A 17,413-nucleotide genomic window follows, 5' to 3' on the forward strand; every position below is an offset into this window, starting at 1 on the left:
TGCTAAACTCACAAGTACATTCCTTCTTTTGTATAACTGTTGCTTTGGTCATCCCTAACATTTCCAACACTTGGAATCAACGCTTGAGTTTTTATCTCTGTAATTGTGTAATGAATTTATGAGGGACCAGGCTGCACCTGGCCATGAAACGGTTTAGCAGTCAACTGCACCCAACTGTACACACGCAAGTTTATCCTTTTTCTATGATGCTGATTAATCATGATAGACCAGTAGAAAAGCTCCCAAATTACTTCGTTTCTTTTTCAGTGACTTAGTTTTTCTTTCTATTGTTGTTTTAGTGTTTAGTTATCAAACTTAAATCAATTTTATTTTAATCTTTACATTCAATGTAATATCAATATATGCACATATTTACTCAGTATTGCATAATTATTGATATATATATATAAATAATTATGCAATACTGAGTAAATATGTGCATATATTGATATTACATTGTATGTAAAGATTAAAATAAAATTGATCAAAAGAATGAATAATTTTATATATATATACACATATATATATATATATATATATATATATATATATATATATATATATATATATATATATATATATATATATATATATATATATATATATATATATAAAATTATTCATTCTGTCGTTATTCTTCCATTATTTATTATTATTTATCTGTATTTTTCATTGTTATTATATCGTATTTACTGAGCTGCTAAATTTCCTTTGGGATCAATAAAGTATCCATCACCACTAATCTTTAAAGAAGCAGTAAACCTAGTTTTGTATTAAAACATTGCATATTTTGTGATTATGAAAGCATGCTTGAAAATGATGCTTGGTCACTTGATTCAGCCAATTAAGAAGCAACCCACTCTGACAAAGCTGTACAGAAAATCTGAACATAGCCCAATTAGGAAGCATTTATTGTCTGTTGTGTACATAACATGACAGTGTTTAAATGTGATAATTTATTAAAAACTCTGACTTGTGAATATATCAATCATGAAACCAGAACAACATTTCTGCATGCAAATTGCTTTTTTTTTTTTTTTTGCATACAACAATTAATATGTCAAAGGCAGTAATGGTACAATACACATTTTGACTGGAAAGCAAAATCTCATTAGGACACTTGGAATGTAATCATGTAATGGTGTGTAGGCTTTGTGTTGATTACAGCAAACATGAATTGACCATCCTGGATCATCACACTAAGTAATGTGATAGGGAGGTAGAGACTGATGACCTTTACAATTACAGTTAAACACCTAGGAAATGTAAATTACAGCTAGTTTTACTGTACAAAGAACATCGATATTAAGAACCACAGCAGCATGGAAGAACAGTCAAGCTGTCAATAGCAGCCAAGACCAATCGTGCAAATAGACCACAAGGTACACTGTACATATTCAGCATCTACCCCTTGCACATTCTCACATACACTCTGAATCCACAAAATAAGGGAAAGATATTCTTATTAAATACTCTGTATGCGAGAAAGTAGAATATTTTTGGCATATGTTCAATATATAATACTATATCATAAAATATTTCATAGGCCTTTATTGTTTACAAAATATTTGAGAAGCTTAAGCCTCAGCTGTTTATGATATTGCAAAATTAAACTGCATAATATACATAGTGATTTATTTTATCCAAATATGCTTTGATATAAAGTAACTAAAACTGCACAGTACGGTCACTGAATTAGAGAACAAGTGAACAGCACATTAACCAAGTTATTTCACAACCAGAGTACAATATTTGGATGTTATTGCATTAATCAACTGCACAGCAGAATAGAATGATACACAAATATAACATATCTAACACCACATCTCTGTCTCTGGCCCCAGGAAGAGTGTAACAAAGGCAATTACTATTGGGTCTTTACCTCAATAAAGCCTTCCAATCATCATCTGCCCTTGTATCAAATTCAAGAAAGAAATAAATAACTGCTCCTCCCTTTAGCCAAAAGTCAGAGTTAGGAAATCATCATGTTTTTGCACTAGGAGGCCATTTTAGTGTAGCCGAACAGACCCACTGGGAGATACTTCACATGAGTGGGCCACTGAGATGCCAGCTGGAAAAACTTCACATCGTTCCACTCCATTCCATCCACAGACACTGAAACACAACAAAAAAATGTATAATCAGCTTCAGGATTTTGTGGCAAATGACATCAGCCTAAAAAACTTGAAAGTTTAAAATATATTATATACATAGGGTTATGGCTGTGCTTTAATAGAGCACAGCCTGTGGCTTACTTTAAAGCAGCCATTACAGCCAAAAAAAGTAACAGACAATACACTAATTACTTACGTTATTTTTTTCCATCAGAAACATGGATAAAACATGGAATTAAATGGTGCAATTGTGTCAGAAGTGAGGTCATTTACCTTGAAAACTTACAATATATTCCACTTTGTGCAGCTTTAATTGTGGTACAACTAAATAAATAGATTGTTGCAAAAACACAGCAAATATGTATCCAATATAGCAACTTTACAGGGAACTTTTTTTTACTGTTCTGTTAATCATGAACAGATCATTTAAATATAATGTAAAAGGTTAGCTGCCAGATTCAGAATCATGTTGAAAAGTAAAAAACAAAAACAGACAAACAAACAAAAAAAAGTATTGTAATCGACCATATCTTCTTCATTGCAGTTCTAGTGAAAGGTGTGGAACAATTGTGTCAAGAAATGTAATCACTGTAAAATTACAGCCCTCTGCCAAACCCAGGCGTAACTGGTCTCAGAAGCTCCTGTGCTTGGCGATCCAAGATAAGAGATGGGATTGACATTACTCACCATGCCTCAGAGTTTGCCAGAGGTCTTACAGTGAACAGTGATTACACTACAGAGTGGCTCTTCTGACATGAACTTGGAATAAAATTCTAATAAAAAAAATAAATAAATCCATGCTTACTGTTTTCCGTACATATATACAGTATATATATCAGGACTTCTTTAGGAACTTGCTCTCAGATTCCAAAGATCCCCATTTGTATTTGTAAGTCGTGTTTTTAAAACGGGACAATTTAGTCCTGCTGTTCGTCATTTGTGCCCTAGAGTGCTTCCTTACCTCGTATGCTTGTCTGCTGCTGTTTAGCAGAACAGATGAGTCTAGTGATGCCCTCAATCACCTGGCTCTTTGACTCAATGTCTCTCTCCTTTGGCTTCTTCCCCAGAAAGATAGTAGGGACTGGAGACAGACAAATGGAATTTTTGAGTGCAGTCACTATCAGCACTAATGGACTGACTGAGGCAAGAAACGTTTTGCAATCTAACTAAAAACAGCATGATGAGGTCACAAAAACACTGTCTAAACTGACAATGCTGATTAAAGGAATTCATGGTGAATTAATTGTAAAAGCCATTAAGTGTCATTACGATGCGATATAACCGATACAGGCCAGGCTTCCTCACCTTTCTTGTTCTTTTCCTTGGTGACCACAGTCATAGCCATGGTGCTGGAGTTGGACTGGACTTCTCCTTGGGTTGAACTGGGTAGTCGGCTGACCTGCAGTGATCTGAAAGCACTCTTTAGCGTGTTCTTAGTGTCCCTCCTCTCACCGTCTTTGCGTTTTTCTACTACCCAGTAATCCACCTGTAGCCCAATGGCATCCACCCCATGAGACATGATGGGACTCCTGATAAAAACAATGACAATTTGTAAACAAGTATGACTGTATATGAAAATGCATGTGTGTTTAATACGCATGGGTTATTTCAAAATTCCGGTATAATTTTTAGGACATTTTTATGAAACAATATTGTAATAATGTTTTGTAAAGGACCACCAATGCAGGTTACTTTATACAGTGACTGTCACAAACAAAACTCAGCTTTTTCAAAACACTGACTAGGGTGTTGTCGTGCACATGCTTGGTGTGGACTAACAATGGCCAAACACCTGAACTACTCTGCTTGTTCAGGGGTGTGTTGATTATATAGGCATTGGCACCTAAACAGCAATGTTTAAGTGGTGAGGGGAGACCTGCTGTTTAAACATCACAGTGAAAAAACGGCACTGTATTAAGATGCACCTTGATTGGAATGGACCATCTTGTTAAGTTGTTAGCACCCCCTACGAGGCTGGTATGCTTACACTTCAGCATTAAGGAGCAGCAGTGGCTCAGCGGTTAGACCACTGGGTTATGTGGGTTTGATACCAAGACTCAGAAAGCTTCACTGCTCCCCAGGCACCACAGCATTGGCTGTGCACCACTCTGGGCACGTGTGCTCACTGTCCACTTTGTAGGTGCAGGTGTAAGTGTGTGTTCACTACATGGATGGGTTAAAGGGGCGCCACATTTCATCTGTATCCAACACAAATGGTGACTATTGGGGTCTTGAGTCTTATATATGAAAGTTGTGTGTTTTTATGGAGATATTTTTAGAAACTGGAGACAGAGAATAAGACCTGCATTATGTGTCTGTGTGTGATTTTAAGTCAACAAAGGAACACAATGTGTTGTGCTGTGTTATTTGTTATATGGCATAATGTCTAGAAGAGACCAAGCAGCCCTTTGCTCCTCACAAAAGGGCAAATAATTTGCTTAGTTTAATATTGGCAAATAATATAATAAAACGACACCTTCCAAAGTAAGAGCAGTTTCTCAGCAACTCAAGATCAGCAGTCTGTTAGGGATTGTAAAAAAGGCCGGATAAAATGAGCACACTTTGTTGCATGCCATCTTCAGAACACAGTGGGGGAACAATGTGCAGCAAACAGTAAAGTGGGCCATTTGTGACCAATCACATGCAACTGTGAAATACTGACATCATGCATACCCAAGAACAGCCAAACCACCACTGAGGGAGGGTGAAGGGGGTGGGGTGGCAGCATCTTTCATCATCCCAGTGGACAGAGCATGAGCAGGGGGTGACGTTGAGGGAACTATCAGACTTAAAGCCACTCCTTCTTCACAATCTCCACCTATGAGAGAGGAGTTACAAGATCCAGTGAGGTGTGGGGACACTTTAGTTTATTGGTTTTATAGTAGTCTAGGTGGAAACAGTCAGACCACGGAGGCTAAATCACCAAAGTGCATTTTACCTGTAGATCCAGAACTGGGCTCAATCAAACCAACTTTAACCACCTGTTTTAAAGCAAAAAAAAAAAAAAAAAAGAAAAAAAAGAGAGATCAACATTTAGTATAAGCAAAAGGGAACAGTGAAAGTACTACTGCATTACAATCACATGAAGATTTACTTACACCCACAAAGGGGACAAAATTTTGGCAGGAATCATCATCTTGCCTGGAAGAAAAGTCAACATCATGAAAACTGCATTTTCATTAATTATAAAATGTACAGACCAGTAATTATACTCCTGTGCTTATTTCAACACAAACACAATATAGTGAGCAGTGCTAGTACTTAAAGCATGCGGACCAGATGGTTTCCCTTTATTACTGGATGACTGACAGTTTAAATACCAACCAGGCACCACTGGCCCTGTTTAACTGGATGCAGTGATGTGCAAAACAGGTAAAAAACGAAAAAAACAGGCATGTCAAAAGGTGGGCATGTTGAGAAGAAGAGCGTGTTTTTTTTAAGGGGGAGAAACTCCACAAGCAAACTGCTTTGTGAATGGTGCCATGAATACCAAAAACACTAATGAACAGTTATTAATTTATATATATCGGGTACTGCTAACCATAGTTATTTACTAAATCCAATGTCTGGTTAGTATTTGTTGCCACCTGTTGGCTGTAAGGTATTCTAAAGCAAATGCTGCATTTGAGGCATATCTATGTTTTGATGTTTAGTTTAAAATAAAATAGAGTACAAACACCCAAACTCCATAACTGAAAGTAATCAGGGGCAACTGGGAGTGCCTTTTGACATGCCAACCTTTCGAAATTCCCACTATGCTGTCCTGCAGAGACCTATACTTTTTTTTGGCTGTCATATTGTCTTCTTTGACAGCAACACATTTAGTTCCTCTGAACAAAATTTAACTCTCCAATCTTCAACACCATCCAGAACCACAAACTCAAAGTAAAGCTGATGATGCTAACAAATCAATAACACCTAGGTCACACAAGTTAAGCACAAATTAAAAATCAACTTCAGGTTTGGCCCCTGGATTGTTTTTTTTATTTCCAATTTTTGACTGGAGCATAACACACAAACCAAAATTTGTTTTCTAGAATTATATTAATGAAGGAATAACAAAATAATGAATTGCTTTTTCATTTTCCAATTTTGGATTCACTATTAAATATAACAATAAAAGAACAAATGATACACAGATTCATACCACCCATCCATCATACTGACTTATTTTTACTGTGCATGCTCAAAATGTCTTCACCTATTGTGACATTTATTTCATAATGCCCACCCAGCCTACACCTGAACCAGCTCTGCTGTCCTACTCACATTCTCTGCTTGCATGTGAGCATGGCCTCAGCAATAGGCAGCTGGTGGGTGATTGAGGCTCCACTGATGTATTGACAGATACGTCCGATCACGTCCACGTCAGCAGACGATGAGCCTACACAAAAACACCACCACATTCAGAGCTTTGGACAAAATGATTCTGCAGTCTGACGTTAGGCTAACAGTACATGACAGCAACAAGCACATACCAGGTTGAGGGGGCTCTGACCGACTGAAGAATTCCCGCCATGAACTGTCCAGAAAAGCTGAACTGTAGCGATTATCCAAGGAGCCCAGGTACTTGGCGACAGGGTGAGAACCTGCATAGGGACTCGTGTTGAGTTTACACATATGCAGCTCACGTGCTTACTGCCCAGTCAACAGGCCATTAAGCACTGCTTTATCAAAAAAGCAAAAAAACAAACACAGTCCTTACCCAGTGGAACCACGAGAAACCTCATGTGGCTCAGCCAGTCAGACATCTTGTTGGCCAGTTGCGATACAAAGAAGCGCAAGATGGCTCCCAAATAGCTCTGTCCTCCTACAGACACCACCTTCACTGGTTTGGGCATGACCGAGTTACAGTTACAGCTGCAGAGAGCAGGAGAATAGAGTGAGTAAGAGTGGAGGCAGAGAGTGGACTTGTGGATAGACATAATTGACATGAATATTTACACAGATATGTTTAGAGCAGGGGTGGCCAACGGTGGCCAGCTTCCAGCACACTTTTCTGATTTCCCAGTAGGTCTCCAACAGACCTACCAAACCTGGCATTTAACAGGAGTTAAATCAGATGTGCTTGACCAGGAAAAGAATAAAATTGTGAGGAACTGCCCACCCCTGATTAAGAGAAATATTTAGTTTGTGTGCTTGGGGGTGGGCAGTATTACAGTTATATAAGGCATTACAATGTTTAATAACGCATGCATTATTTTTAATACATTAAATAAATAATTAAATAAGCTATTTTCACATCAGCATACTTTTCACACTAAAAAATCCTTTTTATTTTACTTTGCAGAGAAGTTCTGTACATTTACTGCAGCCAATTCAAAAAGATGTATGTGTACGTTTTTTTTTATTATTATTAAAAAACAAGATTTCCCTCACAGCTAATCTCCAATCCTGTTACACTCTTACTGCATGGTAAGGTTGTGCAACTCACAATTTCTGAATCCGAGTGAGCAAAGCACACAGCACAGCTTGAATCTCTGATCCGGAGCAGGTACACACCACCGGCTGCTTCTGTGTCTGCAGGAGCTCTGTCACATACTACACACAAACACACACACACAAACACAGAGAGACAGAGATCAGTCACAGAACATTTCCCTGCAGGGATAAACTGTCAGTATAGCTACATTCAGAGTCCAGCCTGTACTGCCCAAAACAGATCTGTTTTTCCATGTCAGTTTTTTTTTTAACCTAATTGGATATAGATGTGTTTTGGACAAGCTACCACCAACCAACCTCCTGAAGGGGAAATAAATCACAATCCAGCTATTTCTGAAAATGCAGTTTCCACTTCTGGAAAACAATCTGGCAAATTGGGGATAAGGAAAATCTCTAAATTGTCTAAATGCAACATAAAAGCTGCAATGCTTTATAGGACCATCACACTGTAATTCAAACATGTTTACCAGTAACACAAAGAAAAGCAATTGGGGAGTTCAGAGATAGATTCACAGATACAAAAGGCAGCACAGAAAAGAGAACTATAAAAAAAAAAATATTTGTAACTACCTGTCCTTGCCAGTCGCTGCCATTAACGAGGATGAGGCTGTCAGGCAGGCTTGTGTCAGACACCAAGATCTGGTTCAGCTGGTCATACACTATCTTCCTCGGCATCTACATACATGCCAAAAGAAGAAGAAAAAAAAAAAAAAAAAAAAAAAGATTAGTCCTCCACGGTCTAGAAAATGTATGCTCTGTGCTGATAGCCCCTAGTGCATAAGCAATGACCCTGATAGTGATTCATCAGCTAGACATGCTGGCACCTTAAATTGTAGGCCATTAAAAGGCAGCTTTGTGCATTCAAAACATAACAGTACTTTATAAACAACCTTTGCCATTGCAATGACCGCTACTTTTCGAGCACAGAATGACTCAAAAACATTGTTATTTATGTCTCTTTAATTGTCAATCTGTCATAGACGGACTCGGCACGCCACCACAGAGGAGATTAAAAACATGGCACTTCACCCTAATGGCTGCTATGTGGTGGAGAGACATTTGACACTTCTGTGCAATAATAGTTGCAATATTAGCCAGGTATTGACTCATTCCACAGCCAGTGCTCTGTTACATAAGCAGAATTAGCGCCCACTCTCTCCATCGCTGCTCCGCTCCCAGCACACCCACCTGAAACTCGCAGCACTCTAATCCACAACCCAAATGACTCACCACTAATATATATATATATATATATATATATATATATATATATATATATATATATATATATATATATATATATATACACACACACACATATACACACACATACATACATACATACATACATACGCTGAAGAGCAGTGGATGTCCCTTACTGGGAGTGATTGGGAAGCAGAGAGAGCAGAGGAGGGAGGGGTACTCACCTGTGGAGTTAGGCTGAGCTCAGGGGAGCGCTCGCTGTCCGAACTGTTGGTGCGCTCACTGGGAGGTTTGGACAGCTGCCTTTCTCTCATTGGAGTCCCTCGCTTGTGCTTCGGAGTGTGCCCCCCATCCATTCTGAGAATAAGTAAATAAACGGTTGGCTTCAGTAGAGTATGAGGTACTCAGGGGTAATGCAATTATAATTATACCTCACCCGTTCTAACTGCAAACTGCAGACTGAGAGCACATCCACAAACTAATGCCAAACCGACGTGTGTTCTCAGATACTTACTTTTAATTAATAATTTTTTTTTTTTATTAGAATAAACACTTCAAACATTGGCTTGAAATAACAGTTCAATCAAAACATCAGTCCAAAATTGATTATTTGTGGCAAAAAAAGCATTTATTAAGTATTTTAAGTTGGGTTGGGGTGAAGAGATGCTCAGATGTGATCTTACAAGCCTAATTTACAAGACTAAAAGGGGTATAAAGCTCTCCAGAATTGAGCTGTTTAGCAGTGGAACAATGTTCTATGGAATTATGATGCCCCATCCCATCCTAAAGGAATGAGTTGGGTGATCGTCCAACAGCCTGACCTTACTAATGCTTGTGTCTGTGAATGCAATCAAATCCTTACAGTAATGCTACAGAAGCTGATAGGAATCAGTCTTTGGACAGCAGAGACAGTTACAGCAGTAAAAACAGGACTTTTTTTCTTAAACATACATAAATGAATACCATTGATTTCAGAAGAAACAATGAGCAGGTGTCCCAATACTTTTGTCCAATAAGAGTGTATACGACAGCAAAGTTTACACTGTAGCAAAAAAAACCCACTATTCATAAGTCTTACTGGATGTTTTTCTGGTAATTGTTAATGTGTTCTCTAAGCCGAATGAGCTGTTAACAAGCCAAAGAGATTGCAGCCAGTTAGCTTTTATACTAGTCCCAAATAGTTTCCCCAGGTTTGGCTCTGTCAAGTCTTACCAGTAAAGAAATAAATAAATATATAAACTGTCCCTTTCCCTTTTGATGGGTTAAGCTCCAGTTTAGTAGTCAGCTAAGACAGTCCAGTTTCAGTCTACATAGCTAATCATGGTGTGAGGCACATTCTGTATGTCCTAACTAAAACTAAAAAGATGGACCTTAAAGATGTCTTCACCGATCGACACTGTTGGGTTTGCATTTTACCTACCTTGGGGATGGCATGTTCTGGCTGCTGCTTCTCTGGGGGGTGCGTGGCCTCTCTGCCACAGACACAGTAATACTAGGGGTTCCTTCCCCCACCACCTCCACCTCATTTAGCTCCTACAACACCAACTACATATTACCTACCAGCTACACAACACATAAAGCAAAAACATATCCATTACACACAGCTCCATCACAGAGACTGGAAGACAGAGAAAGCGGAACTGGGACATGAAGGCAAAAGAAGATAGCAGTGGGAAAAAAGAAAGAAAGAAAGACAAGGCAGTATTATCAGTCTCACCAGTGTATCATTCTCAGAGAACGGATCGTCCAGGTGTGCGCTACTGGAACGCTGCATTTTACTCCCAGAGACAGAGTGTTCCCCTTGCTGCAGGATAGAGACACAGGCAGACACAGAGGAGATTGAGTTATATTGTTTTGTCCCCACCTGTTCCCGTCAGTCATAGCTGTTTACAGTGAGGTGGCTGCCAGAGAGGCTTCTCAAATCAATAGAGTGGTGCTGCAGTAATTTGCATATGCTTGAAACGCTTCTGCCTTAAAGTTAAGCTGGAGTATGTGTGTGGTGCAGACACTGAGAACATGATGAAAGAAATATGAAGCTCGGGTACAAGTGAGACTAGCTGGTATGCTTGCTAAACGTGAACTCACAGGACTCAGTGTGTCTTTGCCTAGACTGTATCTGCTGTTCAGACTGCCAAACTCCGTCTGAGAGCTGGACTGAGACATGCCCTCAAAGAACGGCCTGCATAAAACACACACAGACACACATCAGAGATAGGAGAAAAATAAATCTCAGCATTACTTTAGAAGACAAGTATATAATTTTCTAACCCAATAGATAGGTAAATTAGCAGTACTGTGAGGTTTGGCTTTTCTGCTGTTCTTTAACCCCTTACCAAATCAAGATCAAACATGATTACTTTCATAATTGACATTGGTTTTATTGGCTCTAAAATAGAACCCTTTTCTATTTTAGTCTTTTGGTCCGCTGGTTACAATTTGATTGGTCATTGTTGTTTAATTTCGCTGCTAGTTATTTGAAAGCAGCTAGACTAGTAATTGTGTACAAGTTAGTCTGTTTATATTTAATCTATTCTTTAAATCAAATGTATATTATTATTATGTTTATTGTTGGGGTGTGCATGTAAATGTATGTAAATGATTGCTATACGGGAGTTTGGGCTTGGGCGTGCTGAGGATGCTCTCAGTTTCCTCCATATCTGGTCCACTGTCGCTGGGGTTGTACATCTCAAGACTGTCATACAGCTCGTCCAGGTCCTCCTCCACATCACGGATCTGCTCCTGAGATACGTGCTCCAAGCCGAACCCCACCTACATGCACATCAAACATTACCATGGAAACTCTGCAACAGAAACAGCTGGGGAGTAGTAAGCACAATTTGACACAGTTAGAGATGTAGACATTACTTCTACAGGGTAAGGCAAAGACTGGAGAGATATCGCATGATAACACGCACCCATGAGAATGGAAATGTATAATAAAGACAACAAAGAAGCCGCTCAAAGGTTCAGCATTGGAGGAGGATAAAAACAGAAGATACACAAAGACGGTTTGACCGATACATGCAGGTTTACCTCATCAGAAACTTTGAATCTTTTCAACAGCGCCACAAATTTTTGCTTGATGTTGGGCTGCTGAACATAAAACAAAACCATTTCACCACAGATAAACAAGTAGGAAGGCAGAAGAATCAACTAGAGAAAATCCACATGAATTAGTGCCATACCAGGCTGTACAACAGCATGGAGCAAAAAATAGCAGCGAGCAGAGGAGGGGGAGGAAAAAACAGTCACAACAGGCAGAAAGCTTGGCAAACTGGTACAGGAGCTAGCAGACGCACCATGCAGCTAAACAAATCAGCAAAGCTGATACATCTGAGCATCTGAAGAGAGCTCACGCCTCGACATATTCAACACATATTGCCCCCCTTATGTTTCAGTATGTTTCCAAAGGATTCAAGCCATTACTAAGGCATCTGTGTCAAAAGGCCATCAGTGACCTCAGGCTAGCTGGAACACACATACGGCTGCTCTCTGGGATTAAAGTCAAGATGGAGAATCAGAGCACTTCAGCAGAGGAGCACACACTAGACTGAAGCTCTAAGGCATATTTCACAAGCCATGTCAGACTCTATTACCGTGGATTTGCTGTGGTTTGTCTTGGTGAAGGTTAGTAACAGGGAAGGCTAAGCTGACTGTAGATTAGCACGAAAAGCCAGAAGCAGTGGTTTGCTCCATTAACTTACATTAGCTCTGGTAATGGAGGCTGCAGAGGTGAGTTTACGACGCGGCTTCTTTTTCCGCACTTCATCTTCGTCATCGTAAAGGTACTGCCAAAGGAAATAAACCAAAGCTCAAAGCTGAACCTTATAATCTTTTAACTGTTTTTGATTTTCTGCCCCTACTCTCTCTTAGACTCCTCAGACTCAAACCTGTCCATGGAGGGGGTCATCACTGCCATCCTGCTCAGATGAGTAGCTCTCTTCCTCCTCCTCTGAGTAGTTATCAATGTCAGGGGAGCGATCTATGTGGTGGAGAAAAGGAGCTCATGATAAACGAAGGCTCATTATTTACAAAAAGGCACAGAACTTGCACAGTCTAACCAAAATCAGTACCCTGATGGTAAAGAGTGAATACATAATAGCTATTCAGGACCAAAATTATGTGATCTACTGATGAAACACTTTAGCATGTTCCATGTTTATTTGCACTGAGTGCTCTATGAAAGCAGTCTTACCAGACAGTTTAGTCTTGGGCCCCTCTGGGTCTATAGGCTGACTGGACAGGGAGTAGACCCTGATCTCAGCCACAGTCACAGCCATGTCCTTGATTGTGGTGTGCAAACCCAACACCTGAGCACCTTCAGTAGGATGCTGCATTACCTTTTGGATAAGAAGGCAAGTATTTAAAAAAAAAACCAAACAAAAAAAAACACAATTTATATTACAATACATTACAATATAGACTCCAGTTTAAATTCAAGGTGGTTTTACAGCAGACTGTGATATGTCTCACCTCTGCCATGTTAATTAGACCCAGTGCTAGCGTCTTATAGCCCAAAATTGTGCGGTTCTTGTACCTCTTCCTGCGCTGGAGCATGATCTGTAGCCTGTTGGCATCTCGCTTCAAAAAGTGTGGATACTTTTGGAGTAAAGAAATAAAGAAAAAAAAAGGCAATTAATTGATGACTGATACAGCCTGTCTGAACATGTGATCACCACGTGTTAGGACTACCACAACTAAGGAATCTGAATGTGCAGATATTTAGCATTTTTACAGAGATTTTTCCAGTAATTATGCATGTCTTTCCCCAGTTAATACTAAAATATAAGCGTTGCTGTCCCAAAATTAAAACAAAAAATATTATCCCCACGTTATTATTATTTACAGCAGTTTTACACTGTAAATGCTGACTCATAAAAAGACCAATACAAATGCTTCAAATATCTCTTCACATGAACTTGAAAATTAAAGCAGCACAATGCAGAAATTTAAATGTTAACTACTAGGCTCCCCCTACACAAGTTCTCACAAGGTCTCATGCAGCTCCACCAAAGTTACACGGTGCCAGTGTACTGGGCTCAGATATTAAAATAACTAAGATAAAATCTAAAAAATGTTTCTTTAAGAATACCATGTACAAACCTGCAGGGAAAAAGTGAGCTGCAAATCGGTCTCTGTGAGTCCAGGAGATGGCAGTAAGATTTCATTCGAGCGCAGAATGCGTTTCGATCCCTGTGAAGACACAGATTTGGTAGTGAGTCTTAAAGCAATGGGTCAGTCCCCAAAAATGTTCCATGTCTGTTTGCTTGAGTTTGCTCTAAGCTACAAGGCTAATGTGGTATAGCCATTAATCAGCATTGTGCAAACCACATACACAAACAAATTCCACCCACCCTTGTCCACCCAAACATATTAAATAATCTCAGACTTGTTAATCTGGTTTCACATATCACACTATATGTAATACTGTTATATTGTTTGTGATGCATTATTATTGTTTTATGTTGTGATTAAGCCAATATTATTTATAAAGAAATATATTTAAAAAAAAAAAGAAAATTCCTAAACACACACAGTTGTCCAGTCCGCATAGAGAAATACTGCGAACAGAATAGGACTCTCTGGAGCAGATAAACATAAACCTGTTGGCACCATGCCTAATGCCAGGCATGGGCTAGAGGAGCATACAGCCACTCCCTCATTGTTTCCACCCAAACAACGAATGAGCAGGTGTCCCAATACTTTTGTCCATATAGTGTATCCTGCAGAAGTAGGAGTTATCTCTAAAATAATAGAGTTATCTCTAAAATATTTTTTGTCTGTACTTCTCTTCTGTTTGTGTAGATAACAGTACACCAAAGGACATGTTTACCTGCAGTTTGACAGCAATAACCACAGATGTCAGGTCTCGGTCAAGCTCTTTCAACATCACCAGTTTTTTAAGAGTCAAACTGAGGAGTCTGTGGAGGAGAGAGAGAGTTGCTGACAGAGTTGCTGCTGTAGAAGTTGCTCTGAGAAGAGGTTGCTATGGCAGCCAGACTCTGAAGACTTGACATTTTGTCTGCATGCTCCGTAAAGCTACTTGAATTGCCATTTCAACAAAACAACAAAATAGCAGGAAACAAGTTTAACCTTTTGTGCCGTGCAATAGCAGCTTAACAATCAATGTTCTCAAAGAATATTTCAGACATCTGCAATGTGATTTGGCCAGGCCATCTCCTCAAAGCCACACACGCTACCTCTCCTGGATTACAGGTCTAATTCACTTACGAGACCGTCCCTCTCCATTAGAGTGTAACTGTAGAACCAGGAGTCCTGGGAGAGCAGGCTACAGCCGGGTAATGAGGTTAGAGGAGAACATTTCACCCCTCCCAAAAACACTGATGCACAAAACTCCCAATTTCACATAGCAGTCTACAATACAAGATACTGGTATTCGATTATTTTACACTGGTGCTATATGCTGGTATATAAGCAATAGACTGATTTAACATAGCCATAATTAAGAGTATGTTTTCAACAAGATCAAGTCAAAAGAATAAGGTATAGTGAATAACAGCTACATGACAGCTACCACTTCTCCACCACTCTCCTCTCCACACCCCTACAGGCAGGCTTTTACTTTTTCAAGTGCCCTACATCACTCTGTCCTCCCATACAGTCAACTCACACTCATCCTTCCACTCATGTCCAAAATCACATGGACTGCATTAATCCATATGTAAAGTACAGGTTGGTGGGAAGTCGTGCACACTGCGTTTACCAACAGTGACGAAGCACAAAGTATTGACAAAGTGGTATTGTGCAACCACATACAGCTTGTAGCCTAGATGCCATTTCACAAAGCAAGATTCCTCAGCTTTCCAGATAACAACAAAGTTGAGGATCGCACAAGAGAAATGATTCCTCAGCTCTTTTGCTACTGGACAGGAGATATCCTGCTGTGTAATATACTTTTAATGAATTTTCCCTTCCATTAGCAAGATGTCAAGGCTTAAGAGACATTTTTGTTGAGGTGTTCTCACATTTAAACACAGGCCATGTTTTTTCTGTCTGCCAGATAACACTTTAAAACACCATCCAGGATTTGTCTGTTAACCAAATACCTTAAGCCTGGATTCTAGACCTGAGGGACATTTATATTAGGCATGCATTTCTCAGAAACAGCTAGAAGACAGTCAAGACTAAATTAATTAACTGACATTTTTATTGGGTAAATTCTCATTAGGGGGTTTCCCAGATTAGCCAGATAACTTAAGCCAGGAGTCAAGGCTTAATGGGTATTTCTATTGGGCAGTCATCAGTTGCAACTCACCCCAGCCTTTTTTCCTGTTAGCCAGATAACTTATGCCAGAATGTAAGGCACTAAGGCCATTTCTATTGGGCAACTTTTTGTCATGGGACATTTATTTTGAGAAATCCAGCTGTGTGAAATACCCCACTGAGGGCGTGTAACACGTTAGTTTACCAATAGCAATACAAATGCCCCTCACCTCTATTGTTACTAGTATTGCACACTGTCAGCTTTTCCCCCAAGAAGTCACATTTCACCACCTGAAGCACTTCTGTCCTGCATACCTGCTCGAACACACTCATTTGAGCTCAGGGTGGGCTGTCAGGCTTAGCTGGTTAGTTAGATCACGTGCTGGAGCGTTGCTCCTAGATCAGACCTCCTACTCTGAGCAGGTTTATGAATATGGTGAATACTGACCCTGGCTAATCCAGCTTTGAGAAATGCTCGTGTATCAACAACTGAACCATAAAACGAGGCCTTTCTCCAACCCCTGTTTGGCAGAATGACTCCATACTGCTTAAAATGGCTATATTACCGCATCAGACCAAGTTTGTCACTAGTGTGCTACAATGTTGTACATTTCACCTCGTCCCCATAAACACACACACACACACACACACACACACACACACACACACACAAGAAAGCATGTGAGCGGCCATACCTCGGCACACAGCTCGGCGAAGAGCGGTCGATTTCCCACGTCGCGAACAGGTTCATCTGAACCGGGCGACTCGAAGAAATGGTGACCGACCTGGAAGGCTGCAGGTGGGGGGACGGGAGACCCGACCGCTGGAGTCCTCCGCGCTCCGACATGTTGCTGCCGTCGAGTAAGAAAACACGAAGTGCTAACAGAAGTGTTGCAAGTCAAGCTTCATCCTCGGCAGCCCACATCTTAAGAACAACTCTCTCTGTACGAGTGTGTGTGTGTGTGTGTGTGTGTGTTTATGTGTCAGGGTGCCGCCTCCTTCACGCCTCATTTCATACTTCACTCTATATTAGCGTCCCTGTCCAGTCCGAGCTGCCTCTCGACGCCTTCACATCTAGAAGCACTGGTCTCCGACACGTTTACAGTTTCTGTGAATCAGTAGGAAGCAAAAGCCCTGATTTAAGGTTCCCTCAGTGAAGCAGCTCCTCGCCGGGAAGGCGCGCGAACGCCGCGAGCGCGAGCGCGTGCGCGTTCCTCCCGCATTTACGGGCTTTATTATGCTGAGCACGACGCTTCCCGGAACATCCCACTCTAACGGGCTGCAGTACGGCCAGGCGTCGATAATGACACCGTGTGGAAGTAATGCTGGGGATTTTGATGAGGCTCGCTATGAATTTTTAATGTCCAAAGGCAAGCTAAAACACAGAGGCCCATAAAATCCCATAAACACGTGGTTGTTTAGGACATATT

The 17,413-nt window shown here is 40.2% G+C and overlaps 1 protein-coding gene across 2 annotated transcripts; it reads right to left on the bottom strand.

The window, feature by feature from the left end:
- Positions 1–894: 894 nt before the first annotated feature.
- On the bottom strand, positions 895–17,212 carry pacs1a (phosphofurin acidic cluster sorting protein 1a). Of its 2 annotated transcripts, none has more exons than XM_072662810.1 (24): positions 16,679–17,212; positions 14,593–14,680; positions 13,863–13,952; positions 13,233–13,358; positions 12,955–13,099; positions 12,650–12,741; positions 12,464–12,547; positions 11,793–11,849; positions 11,368–11,528; positions 10,845–10,938; positions 10,477–10,563; positions 10,180–10,292; positions 8,984–9,116; positions 8,127–8,231; positions 7,549–7,655; positions 6,820–6,974; positions 6,593–6,703; positions 6,384–6,498; positions 5,213–5,255; positions 5,053–5,095; positions 4,788–4,932; positions 3,420–3,643; positions 3,076–3,195; positions 895–2,115 (listed from the first exon to the last, which is right to left on the bottom strand). In XM_072662810.1, the coding sequence occupies exons 1-24, from the start codon at positions 16,828–16,830 to the stop codon at positions 1,997–1,999; spliced, it is 2,709 nt and encodes a 902-aa protein (XP_072518911.1). In that variant the 5' UTR covers positions 16,831–17,212; the 3' UTR covers positions 895–1,996. The 2 variants fall into 2 exon arrangements, with proteins under 2 accessions (XP_072518911.1, XP_072518910.1); XM_072662809.1 differs by having other exon boundaries at positions 11,793–11,852.
- Positions 17,213–17,413: the final 201 nt, after the last annotated feature.

This window comes from Salminus brasiliensis, chromosome 18 (assembly GCF_030463535.1).
Source record: "Salminus brasiliensis chromosome 18, fSalBra1.hap2, whole genome shotgun sequence".
Lineage (NCBI taxonomy): Eukaryota > Metazoa > Chordata > Actinopteri > Characiformes > Bryconidae > Salminus > Salminus brasiliensis.

Bases quoted from the DNA above. Each gene is read 5' to 3' on its own strand.
- pacs1a (XM_072662809.1), bottom strand. From the start codon at position 16,830: ATGTCGGAGCGCGGAGGACTCCAGCGGTCGGGTCTCCCGTCCCCCCAC. The intron at 12,548-12,649 runs GTTTGAGTCTGA...TTCCTTTGGCAG, and splicing joins ATGACCCCCTCCATGGACAG to TACCTTTACGATGACGAAGA. The intron at 7,656-8,126 runs GTAGTTACAAAT...GTTTGTGTGTAG, and splicing joins GCAGCGACTGGCAAGGACAG to TATGTGACAGAGCTCCTGCA.